This window comes from Protobothrops mucrosquamatus, unplaced genomic scaffold, assembly GCF_001527695.2.
Source record: "Protobothrops mucrosquamatus isolate PMUCROS unplaced genomic scaffold, P.Mucros_1.0 scaffold_186, whole genome shotgun sequence".
Taxonomy (NCBI): domain Eukaryota; kingdom Metazoa; phylum Chordata; class Lepidosauria; order Squamata; family Viperidae; genus Protobothrops; species Protobothrops mucrosquamatus.
The window spans coordinates 998,617-1,016,734 of NW_015386262.1; the positions used below are offsets into that span (position 1 = coordinate 998,617).

The window sequence follows — 18,118 nt, forward strand, 5'->3', positions numbered from 1 at the left end:
CCTCATAAAAACCAATTCTGAATTTAGGAATCTTTCCACAAGGAAAATCAAGCTATCCTCTTTACTGAATTGTAAAGCCTGCCAGAATTATTAGTAGTCAAGCAACCAATTGTGGAAATAGATCCAATAAATAATTCTTTTAGGAATTATAAGTGCTGTTACCAGAATCTGCAGAATATGTGAGCCCTACTGCTTGCAGTGTCTAACAGAGCAAAAGTGGTCTATCCTGAGTCAATTTTGGTCAAAGAATCTTGAAAACAGCTACCCAAAACTTGCTACCAGAATCACAACCATCTCTTAAACTAGCAAATATAAGATCAGGAACAATGCAAATGGAAACACATTGCTTCTGGCTGTGAGGTGGAAGAATCTAAAAGAAACCATCGCTGCTGTTTTTTTCTGCTTGTATGACAGCATCAAAGAGCCACTGATCTTAAATGTGGCATTTTCAATGGATGCGAAAAGTTTGCCACGTTCAAATGTAACCTCATAGATATCAAATAGGAAATTTCAGAGAATGAATATTCTATCCCTGACTAAAAATAGACATACCTGGCCAAAAGGGCTCCAAATCATCAAAGTTACTTGCTCTTTCAATGACAAAAATTGATGAAAAATACTCTAAAGCTACTGACGTCTTCAAAAGTTCAATCTTATCTAAGTAAGCTATTTTTCAAATGCCCAAATCTGAGAATCCCAATTCTATCCAGCCTCCAATTTATTCATGACTCAGTCATTCAAGTATCCAGTCAGTAGCCCCTTGCCTGCACAATAGCATACAACTCCAATAAAAGGGAGAAATATAGTTGGACAAAATCAGAATGCCAATAATATCCACCTCCAAATCCCAGATCATCTCACCTAACAGATTTATATAAAAGTTAAACAGCATGAGGCTTTGAAAGGAACTCCCGTGTTTACTACACAGACAAAACCTTCGGAAACTGAGGGAATAATGATTAAATATTATATAATTAATATATAACTGCTGTATTTTAATTGTTATATTATCTACTGAAAGCAAAATAATCATATCTTGCTGCAGCTACATGAAGATGTGAAATAGCTGCAGCAGGATAACTTTAAAGAGGTTTTCTGTGCATGTGTACATTCCAAGAGGAATCTTCACTGGGATAGCCAGCAAAGTAAAGCTTCAACTTCAACTTCAACTTTCACTGAAACAATCTCACTGAAAGATAAATTTTCAAAATATTTAAGCACATAAAATCTAAAAATCTAAATCTCTAAAGCAAAGAAATACTGCCAACCCTGAATAAGCCAGCCTTCATTGATGCTACAGATAATATAAGAAATTCATACAGTAATAAATGTAATTAATTTCTTTGGAAAATTCAAGTAAGTGTTAAGTTCTTTAAAAACAATGCATACTAATTTTAAAAGGCTTACATAAAAATAAGTCTGGCATAAACATAATCCCTTTACTTATAGTAATATGTATCTTTATTGATTCCCCAACCTATGTTACCAGTGCCAAACATGGACATTTGCAATAAAGCCTAAGTGAAAGTTAGTCATCACAGAAATGAGATGTTTGAGAAAAACTGATGGAATGACAAGAAGGGATAAAATAAAAAATGAGATCATAAGAGAAAGAACTGTAATAAAACCAATCTTAAATTACATACAAAGATAGCAAGTTAAGTGGTTTGCTCACTTGGAGAGAATGTCTTGGGATTCTATACCATACAAGGCATACACAAAAAGAGAAGGCCAAACAACACAAAGCAGACCCAGAAGAAGATGGAGAGACAACATCAAAGACACACTGCAACAGCCTCAAATAACAATGGTTGAGGCCACCAGAAGTGCGAGAACCTGAATTTTGTATCTCCCTCGACACCAAAGTGGTAAGAGGAAGTTTATAAGAAGATGTATTTACTAGGTTATAAATCAAATTTTTAGTACCAAGACACCCTACACAACATGTGGTCCACCAGCATTTTTTTAAAAAGTCAATAAATAAACAGCCACTGGCAGTGCAAAGATGTCCTGCCAAATACTTTCTATGCCTCCAGCTCTAGCACCTACACCACAGCTCTACTAGCTGGTGAACAATTGATTGATGCATCAGGCGTTTATTTGCATCCTGTGATTATTTTTTCATTTATCAATGTGGCTCTTTCCCCCCTACAAGTTGTACAGGCCTCTATTAAAAATACTGATTTTCAAAAGAATAAAAGAAGCAAACCTTCAGGAATTTAATCTCTCTCATTGCAATTTTGTTGACAGATTTTTCTGGTTTTTCATAAAATATCTTAATGGCAACTATATGTCCTGTTTCCTTGTGTTTACATTTCATTACCGTTCCGTAACTTCCCTCTCCCACTTTTCCAAGGATCTCATACATCTCCATATTCAGGTCTGAAATCTCTTGAAGAAAAAAAAATATTTTGTTAACCAGTCTTATTTTTGTTTTGTTAACCAGTCTTATTTTTGCTTGTTTCTTAAGCCATGTTTATAAACAACAGCAGATAAATTATGCCTATACTTATAGGCATACTGGCCTGATAGCACATAATCAGAATCAAACATCTTGTATCTAATAAGCTATATAATGGTTAAGGACACTGATTTATCGAGTTCCACTAAACTAAATGGAGGCAATTAATATCAATACCTTTTGGGTTTTTGAATATTTATTCTTAATGGAAAGGACTATTGCAGGATAAGGCTATCTACAATTGTTTGCCATGATGATATATGCTCCCACCAGTATTAGAAATAATATGCTTCCAACTAACTGTTGCTGAGGACATAAGAATGTTATTGAGACTCGGCTTATCAATTTTCATAAGTAAGATGACTACTGAAAAAACAGATTGTTGAATAAATTGGGTTTAGCTCTGATCCAGGATGACTCTAAGTTGTTAAGACTAGCGATTTGGTGGACCATATCCCATGTAATACAAAGGGTAACCTGCATTCAAATCAGGCAATTAGTTTATAGTCTACTCTTGACTCTTAATGCTTTCATTTCATATCCACCTGCAAACTACATTATTGCTCCAAGATTTATAATGCAACTATATTAGAACTAGCATATTGGCTGAGTTTATTCTCTGCTAAAAATATTCTCTTCTTTCAATAACATTATTTGAAGAAACTATTATTTAAAAGAATATTGTGAAGATTCATTTCCAAAATGGTTAATTGCACAAAACATGGAAAATGTGATATATAAGAAAATTGCCTGACAAGATAGAAGATCAAGAGCAGGCAATTCTTCCTCTGAAGAGATTTTGCATGTATTTCAATGATTATTAGCCTCTATCAGAATGGTCAGTAGCAAGGAAATGTATGTGAAGTAATGCAAATTTCTACCAGGACCAGCTCACCTCTCCTTCTATTGAACGTTGTCTGTTTGCATTCTTTGTGGCTTATCCTTTTTTACTTATTTTCTACTGGGTACACTGTGCTATGACAGAGTATCTCCCCCTTTTCAAAAAGAAAAAAATGGCAAACGTTTAACCCCCTAATTTTTGCAGGAAGCATTAAAGCCATTTAACAGATGGAAATGAGATGAAGCCTTAAAATGGTGCATTTGATGTTGCCAGCGGGATGCAGGGGAGGTTATTGCATTTTATTTATTTTTGTATTGGGCTTTTTATCTTTGTACGCCTCCAGGAATTACTGAGAGTGAGTGAGTTAGATGGCTATATAAAATAAATCTTAAATAAATAAATAAGGATCCTTCTGCCCATAGTGAGGGATATCAGGGTGGAAATTTCTGATTAACCTTCATTGCAAATGTGCCCTTTGCTGCATTTGAATGTTCCATAATGTATATCCAACTCAATCCCCTGCACATTTATTTAGGTACTTTTGAGTATACTGAAGGTTTCTCTGGAGCAAGGGACTATAGGACTGCAAAATAATCCTTTGCTTTTTAAACGTGCATTTGGTTTTCGACGATTGTCAGTCTGCAACATTTTCCTCACTTTCACCACATCTCCTCCCGTGCTACAGTATTCGGAAACACAACCTGAGCAAGCTTCACCACCGCACCCCACCCTGCCTTGCTCTTTTCCGGGCCTCAAGGAACCTCCTTCCCGCGTCACATCAGGCTATCCCACAGCTGCCCTCCCGCGCAACCCTGATCTAGGGCGCTCCTGACCTGATCCCGGGAAATCCCCATGTTGAGTCTTCCCAGGTCTAGCCAAGCAAACCGGCCCGGTTCCATGGCAACCGCCGCTATGTCAACAGCCAGGCGCGACGTCATCGCGTTCGATAGGTTTCGGGAAGGCAAGGTCCTGGGTGACGTCAGCTCCCAGGTGGAACATGATGTGCTACCCCGCCTAATGGGGTTTCTGCAAAGCCGCTGTTACACGAAAGTCCCGCGAATCGGCAAAAGTTAGTTTGAAGGCACCAGACAATGCCAACTGCCCCCAGCCCGGAAAAAGCTCATATCTTTGTCTTTATATGTAACGCCTGTACAGTCAGATGATCGAAAAGTTCCAGGGGCGGGTGGTTGTCAGCTGCGCGGTAGTTACATTCGTAAACCTATTTCTAAATTAATAGGCAATATGCTGCATTGGGTTTTTTTTAAAAAAAAAAAATCCGCTTCATTTCGAGCGCATTTAGGCAACCGGGTCTCATTGCACAGCAGCAGCTCACAAATAGAAAGCTTGCGATATTTCCGTAGCTACAACTAGGCATTCTGCTAATTGTTGTTGTTTTTTCCCCTGTGCTCATTCACGTACATCCGCGCCTCTCTTCAGCTGCAGAAGTATAGTTGCTTCTCAGATTATGTGAATCCGCTTAACTATTTTCATTTTGCAGGAAACAAAGTGGTCAGAAAGCACAAGAATTTTTCATTATCCATCCGTTTTTGGGGCATCGTTGCTTCCCTTACCCAAGCAACCCCGATTTCGTCGTAGAATGGAGATATATCTAAAAAAAAAAAAAAAAGGATTAGATTATGGCAAGAAAAGCACTCCTTTGCTGGGCAAGGTCGCTATACACACACATACACACACAGTCCCGTACCTATAAGTTCAGTTCCTGGTTACGCTGGGCGGCAAAAATAATGGTGTGGCATCTTAAGAACCGACCAGTTTTTTTCAATTCCTTAACTCTTAAGACACCACAATGACTTGTTTATAATTAGATTCTTCGTAAGGCTTATACCTCGCCTCCACAACTTACGATCAGGGAACTGTGGAGAATACAGAAACATGAATAATAGACCCAATCTTGAAATCAAAGGTTATCCGGTCAGAATGCGTTACAAGTGAAATCAGCAAAACGTCGCGCGCGCCAACCGCGTCCCCTCGGGCAAAAGAGAGCGAAAGCTACCGGCCGGGTTTTCGGAAAAAGGTGCTCCCCTTTTTCACCCTGGCGCGGTGGTACGTTCCTAAGGCGTTCTAGGTCTCTCCTCCGCAAGCAGGCACAGTGGTAGAGTCGCGAAGGGTGGCTTCTTTCCCTCCTCCCACCGGCGGAGGGAGACGCCATTGCAGAGTTGTTTGTGAACCAACGCGGGGAGCGAGGCAGCTGCGCTAGGAGCAGTGCTGAGGCTTTTTGTGGGAGGGGGCGACCCGGGAGTCCTTGATCATCGGGGTGAGAAGACCATGTCCACTCCAGCCAGGCGGAGGCTAATGAGGGATTTCAAGAGGTAAATGCTCCCTATATGTCTCCGATCGCTCTTTCCAGGGCTAGAACCCTTTCTTTATAAATGCTTGAGCTGGGATTGACACCCCCCCTTTTTTTTTTCTTGGGGAAGGGAATATCTTTCTTGGGGTCCCTTGCTGGAACCTAATTACTCTTTGCCCTTCCAGGCGGCGACGAGTATGGGCCTTTTGTAGAGAAAAGAAGCGAAGAGGAAATCTGAATTTCTTCTGCTCAAAAACTGGGAGGCAAAGTATTTCCCTCCTTTGTAAAGAAACTATTTCCACTCTCCTGGGCTTTTAGTCGTCCCCGCGTTAGGGAAGAAAACAATGAGGATGCTAAAATTTAAGAAGGATTATTTGAGAAACGAGATTTAAACGATCGGATTATTTGATGTGTGTGGGTTTTTTTTTTTAATCCTCCCAACAAAAGAACCTCCCATTAGAGACTGTGAAAGCCTCGGGTCTAATGCATATTTTGTAAATAAAGTGAGCCGGATTAAAATGGACTGAGTTGACCACGTAGTATAGCTGACTGGGACGCCTATGTAGTTGAGAGAGAAAGCAAGTGCCAGGTTTCTTTTAACTATTCCTTGGAAATGGTGGCCAGAAGCTTTGCTTTAAAAAGCTGATGATTTCTTTCCTCGTTGCTGCCAAGTACTGAACTACCTGGGGAAACGAAAGCATGTTTCTTTCTCTTTCTAAAGAAGAAGAAGATTAGAAGATTAGAAGCCTTGCATGGAAACCGCAAACTTGATAAAAAAAAAAAAAAGCCAACACATTTGTCCATTACTTACTGGTTTCTGGTTGATGGGCCATAAATTGTGTGAAATACAGGCTTCATTGTGGCTTCAAATGTTTATTTGGTATGCTTTCCGTCCACTGATTACAAAGCATTTTACCAATACTGTATAATTGATTCAAAAAATAATAGCAAGCATTGCTGAATCTCAGGTGAGGAAACCCTGGACTCCAAAGAGGGATCCTCTTCTTTCTTTAGGGTGTTGAATCTTTTAATCTCTTAAGTATTCGTTAAGGTATATCTGGAATTTACTTCACTTTGTCCTTTAATACATATACAGAGAGAATAGTGCACAGCTTCTATTTCAGACATGTAAAATCTGGGAAAGGCTGGCTAATGAATTCCACAATTGAAAGGAAGAAATGGAAAATGTGGATGGAAGAAAAATAGTCTATGAACCTGTGATTTGCTATTTCCTCTGAATCTTTCTGAAAATACTTTTTTAATTAAATATTTGTGAAAAAGCCAGTTCTGCTGAAGCAAATACAATAAACATTCCAAGTACTGTATAGTAATTCTCACACAAGGAAGCTATTTAATTTTTTTTGTGGAAGGGGGAGCTTGTACTTCCGTGTTTGCTTAGGTTGCTTCCTTCTATCTTCTTTGCCTCTTAGGTTTTAGTGACATCTGGAGGCATCTGAGCTTGTTATTGCTAGTTGGCAGAAATACTGCCATTCCCTTTTCTCAAGCAAGCTGTTAAGAAAACTGTCCAAAATGTCTTTCCTGGCATAGCCAATAAAGTTCACCAATAAAGCCTAAAACCCTAATTAAACAACAGCTCATAAACTGAACATTTGGATAATGTGTATATCACTATATTAATATTACAGCTGCTCCCATGCAATGTTAACTAGAAAATTGGCACAGCTATAGGATGTCCAACATTCGTTTAGACTGAAATTAGTATAGGTGGAATGGCAAAAGGAAAAAAGTTATTTTTATAAGTGTAGATGTTTCAGAATGGATGCTATAGCTGATAATCGGCACATATTTGCATATATAGAGAGCAGTTTTACCCCGATAATTTGGTTAGGATTTAAATTGCACTTCAGGCATTAGATAACCGTTTGGATTTAGCACTGTGTATAAAGAAACAGAATGCAAAATATGCTTCATTTGTGGTATCTAGCAAAGATAACCCATACTAAATATTAAATGAGAAGCAGGTATCTCAAAATGGAATTCATTTGTTCGACTGTGCCTTCTAGATAGCTAGGTTGGTATAGTGGCCCTGGAGGTGATTTCTTGTCAGAAAGCTTCTGTACTAGGCTCAGAATACTGTTATTAATGGGAGAAAGTTTATGAATTTAAATTGGAGGTAGTAAATAGCATGTATGTATTCTGCGACCTTCAGCTGACAGTTTTCACATATGAAATCCCCATTTAGAATACAAAAATCTAAAGACTGAAAAGCTTTTCACAGCCTGGTGTTAATGAAGCTTTAATAACCAAAATTATCTCTGAAATGCAAATGGCAATTAATAATTTGGTGTGACATTAGTGTGCAAACGTGCTATCATGTAGCAGAGGGTCACATTCTTTTGCTATCCAGCCAAGGCTTTGGGTAGCCTGTGTTGTTGACATTAAATGCATTGAACTGAGCATGCCTGAAAATCAGAGCTGTATAAAGTTCAGAGTAGTTTTAAAGAGCAAAGAAGTATAGATTAGCAGGATCATGTTGTTAATTTCCTCTTATGCTCATTATCACTGTATTGCAAATATTTTCCAAGAAACAGAAGTATATGACTATAGCTTTATTTTAGAGATAGCTCTTTTAATCTGTATAAAAGGTTGTGAACTCTACTCTTAAATGTAAATAAATGACAATAGTGCAATATAAATGCCACAATGCTGCAGTAAAATATTTGCATATTACAGTAACTGAATGGTTTGCAAGGATAGGGAAAGTTTCATGCAGTAAAATTGTAGAGGAAACATTTGCCACATGATAGAACTTAGTACTTTTTAACTTTCCTCTAAAGCAGGGGTCTTCAAACTTGGCCCTTTTATGACTTGTGAATTTCAACTTCCAGAATTCCTCAGCCAGGCACGCTGGCTGAGGAATTCTGGGAATTGAAGTCCACAAGTCATAAAAGGGCCACGTTTGAAGACCCCTGCTCTAAAGGATGGCCTGTTGATAATTCAGTTTGAGTGACTGAATAATGTAAAAAATTAAGATGCTTCATGGGTATGATAGACAAAATATATGGGTATTTTGGAGAGATGGAATACCTCGTAGAGATGATTGAGTGGAATGGGACAGCACATCAGAATCAGGCTTTTCCACCAACCAAAATAAATTGGCATTGTTTGTTTACTGTTTGGATTCAAACAAAGCACTTAAAAGATTTCCAATCTGTACTAATTTATTGGTGCTTCAGATAGATAAAATTAATGTCCCCTCTTTGGAGAGATACAATAAATACCTAATACCTGGAGGTAACTGTACGGAAAAGTACAGATAGTCCTCACTTCATTCAGTTCATTCAGTGGCCATTTGAAAATATGACGTGCTGAACAAAGGGACTTACAACCTGTACCCAAAGTTAAGGCTGTTGCAGCATTCCTGTGATGAAAATTTGGGCACTTGGCAGTCCACCCATCCTTACAGCTGACTGCAGGGGTTCCGCAACTCCCCATCTGCCTGTCTCTTCCCTCCATCTCAGCTGTCCACCTGGCCCATCAGCATCTGCAAAGCTGCTGCAGCCTTGGACACCTGGACCTGCTCCCCATTCCATCATGTCCAGGAAGCCTCAACCAGTTACAGGACCAGCTGTGCATGGAAATTGCTTCAGTTATCTTTAGTTTTTCTGCAGCTGTTAACAGGCATATGCAATTGATGTGAAGTGTGGCCTTCCTATAAAAACCACCCGGATCATTCTGCAAGCAGGTGCCATTCTCACGATCATTCAGAAATCTAGAAAGAGCTCCTTCTCCAAATCATATGATTATTTTTAAAAAAAAAACGCCAAATGTTCACTAGAATAAAGGAAGGCTGTATGCAAAGGTAAGTGGAGCAATTTACATGTGCAATTGCAGTTACTGCAACTGGTTGAGGCCTCCCAAGTCTGATGGGGTGTGGGGAGAAGGCCTGGACCTCCCGGACCTTTGGCAATTTTCTGTGCACTGGTGACCCTGTACCTGTACCAGGCCTTCTAGGGCAGTGATGGCGAACCTTTTAGAGACCGAGTACCCAAACTGCAACCCAAAACCCACATGCATCATCAGGTGCCGGGTAGGTGTGGCCCATTGGCTCGGTGTGGCCAATTGGCTCGGTGTGGCCAATTGGGTGGGCGTGACTGCGGTAGCAATGGCAGACTGGGTGGGACTAAAAAGTTCAATCAATTCCAACTTTGTGAGATTTTTTTTTTCCAATGAGAAGTTGAAATTGACTGATTGATTGAACCTTTTTTTTTTTTTTGCACATAGCAGCGGAGGCCTAAAGCGAAAAGGTTTTATAAAACCCAGCTGAAGGCCTAGGACTGGGGTGACGGCGCGCGTGCCCACAGAAAGGGCTCGGAGTGCCGCCTCTGGCACCCATGCCAGAGGTTTGCCACCACTGTTCTAAGGCCTCCCCCACTACTGTGCTCCTCCTAATGATCTGCATGATCATTTAACAACCACAAGTGAGACAGCCAGGATTGTTGTGTTTGAGTGAAATGGTCACATGATGTCTTGCTTAATGACTGCTATACTCAACAACGGAAGATTCCAGTCTAAACTGTGGTTTTAGAGAACTACCTGTAATATCAATTATCTCCAAGAATTGGATTCATCCTTTTCTATAAAATTCTGTTCATGGTAGGAACATTCTGACCAATAGCTTTTAAATTGGAGGGAATGTTTTTATATTTTATATTTTTCTTAACCAGGTCAGTAATTTTTTCGAGAGTTAAGTAGTAAAGTATTTGAACAATATGATGCTGAATACTTTCAGGCTGCATAATTACTGTTTGCACACTGTCAGGATTTATATTTTTACTTACTATATTTTGTTTATTGGAAGATTACAAGAAGATCCACCTGTTGGGGTCAGTGGTGCACCATCTGAAAACAATATAATGCAATGGAATGCAGTAATTTTTGGGTAAGTAAAGAAATCAGTTGTAAAGAAAATATATATTAGGTAATTCTCTGTGAACATGATATAAATGCTAGATAATAAGACTATACAATATGTATTGATAAAAGTATTTCCAAAGTTTTCAAAATAAAAAAAAATGTTCTTAATAATTTTAAGTATAAATGTGGCATCATAGCAAGGCTATTCCTGTCTCATAATGTTGAGCATTTGTAAGCAAATCCCATTTGGTGTTTATTTTATCTCAAATAATAAATGCAAGTAGGACTCAGGAAAATAGATGACCTGAGGTACTAGAAAATTATATTTATCTTCAATTATATATTCTAAATATTTATAGGATACCCAATTGCAGCATATTAGTTATAAATGTGAGTTTTATTTTTTTCATTTATAGTGCAGGTATAAATAAGAGCAAGAGATAATCACTATTAATCTTGTTTCTCTTTTCAGGCCTGAAGGTACTCCCTTTGAAGATGGTAGGTTTCTTTAAACTTTATTTTTTTTTTAGTTTTAGTTTCATTAGCCTATATAGTATTTCCTGCATTTGATACCTGAAGCAGATCCTGAAAAATAATATGTAAGAAACAGTAACCGATAGCCTGTCTATATAGCATGCAATCATTTGCTTCTCTGTGACTGAAAGAATTGTTCAGAAAACATCTGTTGGCAAATAAAATCATCAATTGGAAATTAAATATATCGATCTATTTGCCATATGCAACCAAAAAAGCTAAAATACATTTTTACAAAAATAAACACTTCTACAGGAACCATTTGTAGATTTAAGAACCGCAATATGGATTTTTTTCACCTCTTATTATCTATTTTTGTTATCTGGATGTGAGCCAGCAAGAGATCTCTGGAGCTAGGCAGGATAAATAAGCTGGTAAATAAATGAGTAAAACTCAAAATCTGCAGTAAGTTAGATTTTTTTTTTAAAGCACTGCTCAAATATGTGGTTCACATAGGATTATTTATAATTAATTGCATTAGCTCTCAGACTTGATAATTCTAAAAATGAATTCACCCACATCGGAATCTTAAAAATAACCATTGTTTCCCTATATTCAGAAAAAAAACACCTCTCTTTACCATGGTCAAATTCCTATATACTACTAAAGTCATTCTTTGGTTCTCACCTGCGAGAGGCACTCTTTAAGACCTTACTAAATCTGAGGTCATTGATTCAACTGGATTTTGAGAAAAATGACTGCAAGACAGTAACATACCAAAACATTAGACCAGGGGTAGGCAACCTTGGCTCTTTTATGACTCGTGGACTTCAACTCCCAGAATTCCTGAGCCAGCCATGCTGAGGGGAAAGGGAGAGGTTTCCAAGCTGAGCCATGCTGGCTCAGGAATTCTGGGAGCTGAAGTCCACGAGTCATAAAAGAGCCAAGGTTGCCTACCCCTGCATTAGACTAAGCTTTTGTGTTCTAATTGTTTAGTATCTTCAGTAAGCAGTGGGGTTGAAGGGCCACTTTATCTTTCATGCAGTTTTCCAGTTTTGTCAGTAATACATTGTCCTAATTCATCTTTGGACACTTGAAAATGCAAATGTATCGGTTTATTGCATTACCTTGATACAAACAACCACAGTAAAATATGAGACTATTATGACAGTGACAGACATACCGTATACTGTAGCCACCCACTTCTCAAGTTTAAATGTTATGTCTTGAAGACGTGTTTTTAAGGTTGTGCAATACTTTAGATTTTGTTCTGAAAAGTTGCCACTGCCTCATTAACACAGATGCATCTGTTTCCAGGATCAATCCTGCTTTAAAGACTCACCAACAGATGCTATACTCACATTCTGCAATTCTTTTCAATTGAAGCCAAAGTGTTATACAGCCTTTACAGCTTTAATACAATTAGAAATATGCTTGTATATAACTCAAAACTTATTGAAAGATATGTATATATGTGGGAGACTTATAATTGATGAGAATGTATTTTTAAGTAACAAATATAGGCTATAAAGTTCCAGTTTAATGATTGGAACTGTTTTATGTTAATATTCTATGTACTAGAAGATGGGAATGGATGCATTATAAGTCTGATAGATCCATAAACGTTTTTGGATCAGATTTATTTGGCACTGGCTTCTGTTGTATTTGAAAGGAGCAGAATAATATTGTGAATCTTCCCTTCCTGGAAACTATTCTTGTTCAGCTTCCTCAAAAAGGCAAATGGCTATTTACAAGCCAAGTTGCCTGAGATTTCGATATGCAGCTGTTATTTTATTTTTTTTTAAAAAGTGGGGGAGTTCAACACTCTCACGGATGACATGCTTCCTGTTCTGCCATAGCATATAGATCCTATTACCTTTTTATAGCAACTGTATTGAATATAGTAACGCCTCCTAAAACTGTCCACACACTTATCAGTTTTCTTCGAAGGATTATTTTTGGATTACAAGTAAAACTGCAAAAGTGGAATGTCAAATTGTTGTGAAATAAACTTCAATTAATTAAATTAATATATTCCTGAGGCTTAAAACAACAGCAATGAAATAGTTCTTTGGAACTCGGTGATATTTACTTCTGTGGATATACCGGGAATAGCATTCCAGAAACACTTAGTCAAGACATTTTGCAATCCCTTTGCCTCCAAAGAATGGAAGAAAGAATGAATCCCTATTACGTTTTATGCTGAGGAAGAATTTTGCATTACAAATATTCTTATTCCTTCTGTATAAAAAGTTGAAGATTTATTTCTGTGCATCTATACAATATGTATTAAGCCCTTTTCCCTGCCAATAAATTTGTGTTGAAAAGAATACCATGTAAGTGGCTTCTGGTGAGGATTCATGGTGAACTAGATTGTTCGTGAAGGAGCAGGGATGGCATTGTGGTGGAGATTTACAGCCAGATGGTGAACTCTGGCCAGCAAAATCCAGAAAAAGGAGAGATTATGAGATCGCCCACTTGCACTGCAGGAACTGAGATTTTTATGGTCAATTCATAAGTTGAACAGCTGAAACTTAAGGGATTTCAACTAAGCTCACAGCTCTAATGTAGCCTATATGGCTACATTAGGTTTGCCAAACTTCATTTCTTAATCATTTTTTTAAATTGCTTCTTAACGATTAGAAAATTTAGACTGACAAGTTTATTTTATAAAACCAGGTGTGTTTCCTTTAATTCTTAGCAAAAAAAATTAAATACAAGTTTAAGGACTAAAAAAACCCTTTTTTGGAATAAGCAACAAAAGAGGGATTAGAATGATGATTTGGAAAAATTACAAATGGACTAAGGGTCCCGCTACTATAGGTTTGAAATAAGATTTTGAAATTATAGGAATTGTTCCTGCAGGAAAATGCTGTTGTTTTGAATTATTAAAAAAAGCAAGTTTGTTAGAAATAAAAGGAAGGAATATAAAGTTGAGTTATTTGATCAAAGTTCAAATAGATATTCTGTTAACTCTGGTAACCTTTAATGGACTTTTGCTGACTAGGACTGCATAGTTTTAAGGATTCGTTTTAAAGAGATATGGGAAGAAGAGGTCATTTGTTGCATTTTGAGAGAAGATGATAAATTACCAAAATTGTTTATACTTGTTGGAATGAAGGGGGAAATCAATTTTCTTTTTCTTTACTATACATTTTTTTCTTTTCTGCATTTTCTAGTTTTCTTTTGTTTTCCTTTTTTAGTTTTTACCTTTTTAATTGTAATGTTTAATAAAATTATTTTTTTTTTAAAGGAAAGAGTATTGTATGTGTATTGAAATGCATGGATCATCTTGGGGAACAAGGGGGGGGAGATGTGCTACCCGAAAAAAAATCAGACAGTTGAGACAGGAGCCCCATTGGCTTAACAGTCAGAGAAAGAAACTTAGGAAGGATCAGCCCTAATTGATTAGGCTGCTTAAATGTGGTAACAGGAAGTTTGTATTCTTAGACTTAACAAGATTCTGTTAATGTAGCCTTACAATAAAAGTAGAATTATTTCCTCTAGTTGAATTACCTGTCTGTTTACCTGAGAGGGCTACGAAATTCAGGTGTGGGTTTTCTGTGTTTGTGTGTAGGAGAAGGAGGGAGAGAAGCACAGAAAATCTTGAATTTTCTAATGCAAAGCAGTTTTTTTTTAGTACAGGAAATGCATATGTAAAGAAGCCCTAACATTTAGTTTAGCAGAAGAATTGCAGAATTAATACCTATTACAAATGAAGTATCTACATTTTTTTTTCTGAACTGGCTAGTCATACATGATCGTGAATTCTACTTTTGTGTTTGGTTTCTTCAGTTGTAGTGATATCCTAGTATCTGCAGCGTTTCCCTCGAAATAGTTGATAGTTGAATTTTTAATCCGTTTTAGGTCCTGTCCATAGTCTTTTATATGGGTTGCTAGAGGAAGTTGATGTTACTTCTATTTGCATTTTAGTGTTTTACTCCTATTTGAAATAAAAATAAATGCTTTATCGAACTCTTGTTTTTACAATGGTACATCCTGTTTTTGAAAAAAATGAAAAATTATGTTAGTTTTCAATTGGTTTACTGTGACCATACTGTTTCAAAATATTTAAATAAGATGACATATGAATGCATTATATAAAGCTATTATTATTTTACTTTTTAAAAGAAATTACATATATATTTATTTCCTAATCCCTACCACACTTCCTTATCGCTTACCTTTTTCACACAGGAACCTTTAAACTAATAATAGAATTTTCAGAAGAATATCCAAATAAACCACCGACAGTTAGGTTTTTATCAAAGATGTTTCATCCCAATGGTAAGTATGCAATAATAAAACCTTCTGTGTAATCATATATTCTATTTCTGTATGTTGAAGATAGGCTTATGACAATTGGTTAACCCAGAAATTCTTCGCAATCTGCCAGTGATAATTTATAAAATTAACACAGTATTAAATGTTTAGATCAAAAGAATAATCACAAAATTAAGATGGTAAATTCTTGCTCTCTTAGAGATTAATAACAGTTCTTCGTACATTCTTGTTTTCTTAAAGTCATTGTAGGGAGTTAACTGGAAGCAGTATTTCAGTCATTTGTCAAAATACCAAGGGACTGAATATAATCAGACTTATATTTTCCTTTATTGCCTTAGCTAAGCCTTTTTTAAAGGTACTTTACAATGTATTAATTCAAAAATGATGAAGAATATATTACTATTATTCTTATTACTGTACTGTTGTGAAATTTAATATGAGTTGTAATATAAAAATGTTTTAAAATAGGCAGATAAGAAGATGCAGAAAGAAACGGTTAACCTTCAGATTGTTTAAAGGAGTATGTTTCCACTGGGAGAGAAATTAAAAGTTCCTGTTTGTATGGACCCATAAAGGAATTATATGATAGGTGTGTCAGNCTATTATTCTTATTACTGTACTGTTGTGAAATTTAATATGAGTTGTAATATAAAAATGTTTTAAAATAGGCAGATAAGAAGATGCAGAAAGAAACGGTTAACCTTCAGATTGTTTAAAGGAGTATGTTTCCACTGGGAGAGAAATTAAAAGTTCCTGTTTGTATGGACCCATAAAGGAATTATATGATAGGTGTGTCAGATATTTTCCTGTTGTAAGGAGATGCATTAGACTACAGTAATCACCATCTCCCATTCTGTTACTATAAATAAAAATAAACCTTAATCTACAATAAACCACAACTTTCCTTTGTTTTAATTTTAGAAATCCCTAGGTCTTGAATCTCATATATTAAACTACTAATCATTGCAGAAGTCCAAAATTTGGAAAATAACCTTTATATGGGTCCATTAGTTTATAAAATATAGGTTTTCTTCCTTTATGAGTAATAAATACTGCAATTAAATAAGTTATGGTATCTAAATAAATATAATGACTGGTTTATATGAGTTACACTTAAAGCTAATCCTGCTTATGAAAAATTAGAGTAAGTGTCTTCTGAGAAATATACATTTTCAGATGCTTATTTTTTGGCAATAAATCTATGAACTTCTTTGCAGAGATTTCTGAACTGTTCAGTTAAATTTCAGTTTAACTGAAATTCAGAAATTCAGAGATTTCTGAACTGTTCAGTTAAACCTCCCAAAACCTTGGGAGGAATATATTATTCACCTGCCTTAATAAAATATCAAAATAATTTCTGCGTGGTGTTGAAACACTTAGCTCCTCTAGAAACAGTTAAATTGGAGAATGACTAACTGAGATTGCATTCTTCATTTTTTCCCATCAAAATCAGAAGCCATTATTGCTTTATGATTTTTTCCCTGGTTAGCAAAAGGAAACCTAGGAAACCTAGTTTGGATGTAACACTAAAATTCTTTTCCTAATTACAGAGGAATCAGACAGTGTGTATCATGTTTTTTTTAGATGATCCTTGAATCCAAATTAACGATCTGAAACCAATTACATAATTCTAACATCTTCTATTTTAGTATATGCAGATGGAAGCATATGTTTAGATATCCTCCAAAATCGTTGGAGTCCAACATACGATGTCTCATCTATTTTAACTTCAATTCAGGTAATTTAAAAATAATAATGAATACTTTCTTCAGACTTGATATAGAAGTGCTAGCTTGCTGTTTAATCTTCAGGTGTAAGCTATATTGAATTGTTTGACTAAGCTAGTGAGTGCATGACTACATTTGTCAAAAAAGATTGTTGTATTTGAACGTAACACTACAGGAAGTATCTATAACATCAATCTAGCTATAATTTCTGTCCAGTGTTGCATTGTTTTCTATTTATTTTGTCATTATCCTTTTAATGCTAATTACTACTATTTTTCATGTTTTTTGCTTCCTCTGCCTTCAGTCACTGCTTGATGAACCCAATCCTAATAGTCCTGCCAACAGTCAGGCTGCACAGCTTTATCAGGAGAACAAACGTGAATATGAAAAACGAGTTTCAGCTATTGTTGAACAAAGTTGGAATGATTCATAAGAAAGGACTTTCATTAACAGATACCCCATAATCATCATGTACAATTTAACTTGCGATAGGAAATGCTACCAGAACTCAAGTGCCACGTTTGACTTGCGTACAGATGCATTCACAAATGCTCTTCAGTTTCAAAACTTTAAAAGCTTGTGTACTTTGATTAATGTACTTTTTATTGCATGTTATGACCCTAAGTTATTGCTACATAAATTTGTAATATATCCTGTTTGTATTTTTTTCAAAGTGTATAATGTTGGTGTGAAGTTTTCATGACAGAATATACATATTTTGTAAATCTGTACTTTTTTCAAAATATTGAATGCCTTATTTTTGAATTCTTTAGATTTTTAAATTGGACAAATCACTTAACAGAGTTTTATATATAAAATATTTCATGTAAAGCTGAAATACATAACCTCAGTGCAAGACATTTTTGTCACTATTCTATTTTTGACACAGATTTTAAAGTTGATTAATTTTTATATGCTTTTTTTTTTTTTGAGAAGCATGCTGCACAGCCATTTTTCACCAGTCCTGTATGGCAGACTAACATAAGAGACCTTACAGATCTTACATCTGACTTGTAAATCGCACCCGGGTTGCTCTCCAAAGTGAACATTTTTGCCAAAGCTTGCCCAGTGCCATTAAATAAAGTACAAAGAGCTCTGAATATGAAGAAACAAATTACTGCCCACTAGGGACTTAGCACTAAAGT

General features: G+C 36.2%; 2 protein-coding genes across 2 annotated transcripts in view; one reads left to right on the forward strand and one right to left on the reverse strand.

Moving 5' to 3' along the window:
- CDKL3 (cyclin dependent kinase like 3) overlaps positions 1-4,212 on the reverse strand; it is a 39,965-nt gene extending 35,753 nt beyond the window's left edge. The window contains exons 1-2 of the mRNA XM_029285768.1: positions 4,136-4,212; positions 2,210-2,391 (exon numbers count right to left, since the gene is read on the reverse strand). Coding sequence (XP_029141601.1) covers positions 2,210-2,374 — 165 coding nt within the window. The 5' untranslated portion in view covers positions 2,375-2,391; positions 4,136-4,212. The remainder of the gene's footprint in view (positions 1-2,209; positions 2,392-4,135) is intronic.
- Positions 4,213-5,446: 1,234 nt separating this feature from the next.
- On the forward strand, positions 5,447-17,833 carry UBE2B (ubiquitin conjugating enzyme E2 B). The gene is made up of 6 exons (XM_015824232.1): positions 5,447-5,632; positions 10,433-10,513; positions 10,961-10,986; positions 15,160-15,249; positions 16,896-16,984; positions 17,278-17,833. The coding sequence occupies exons 1-6, from the start codon at positions 5,589-5,591 to the stop codon at positions 17,404-17,406; spliced, it is 459 nt and encodes a 152-aa protein (XP_015679718.1). The 5' UTR covers positions 5,447-5,588; the 3' UTR covers positions 17,407-17,833.
- Positions 17,834-18,118: the final 285 nt, after the last annotated feature.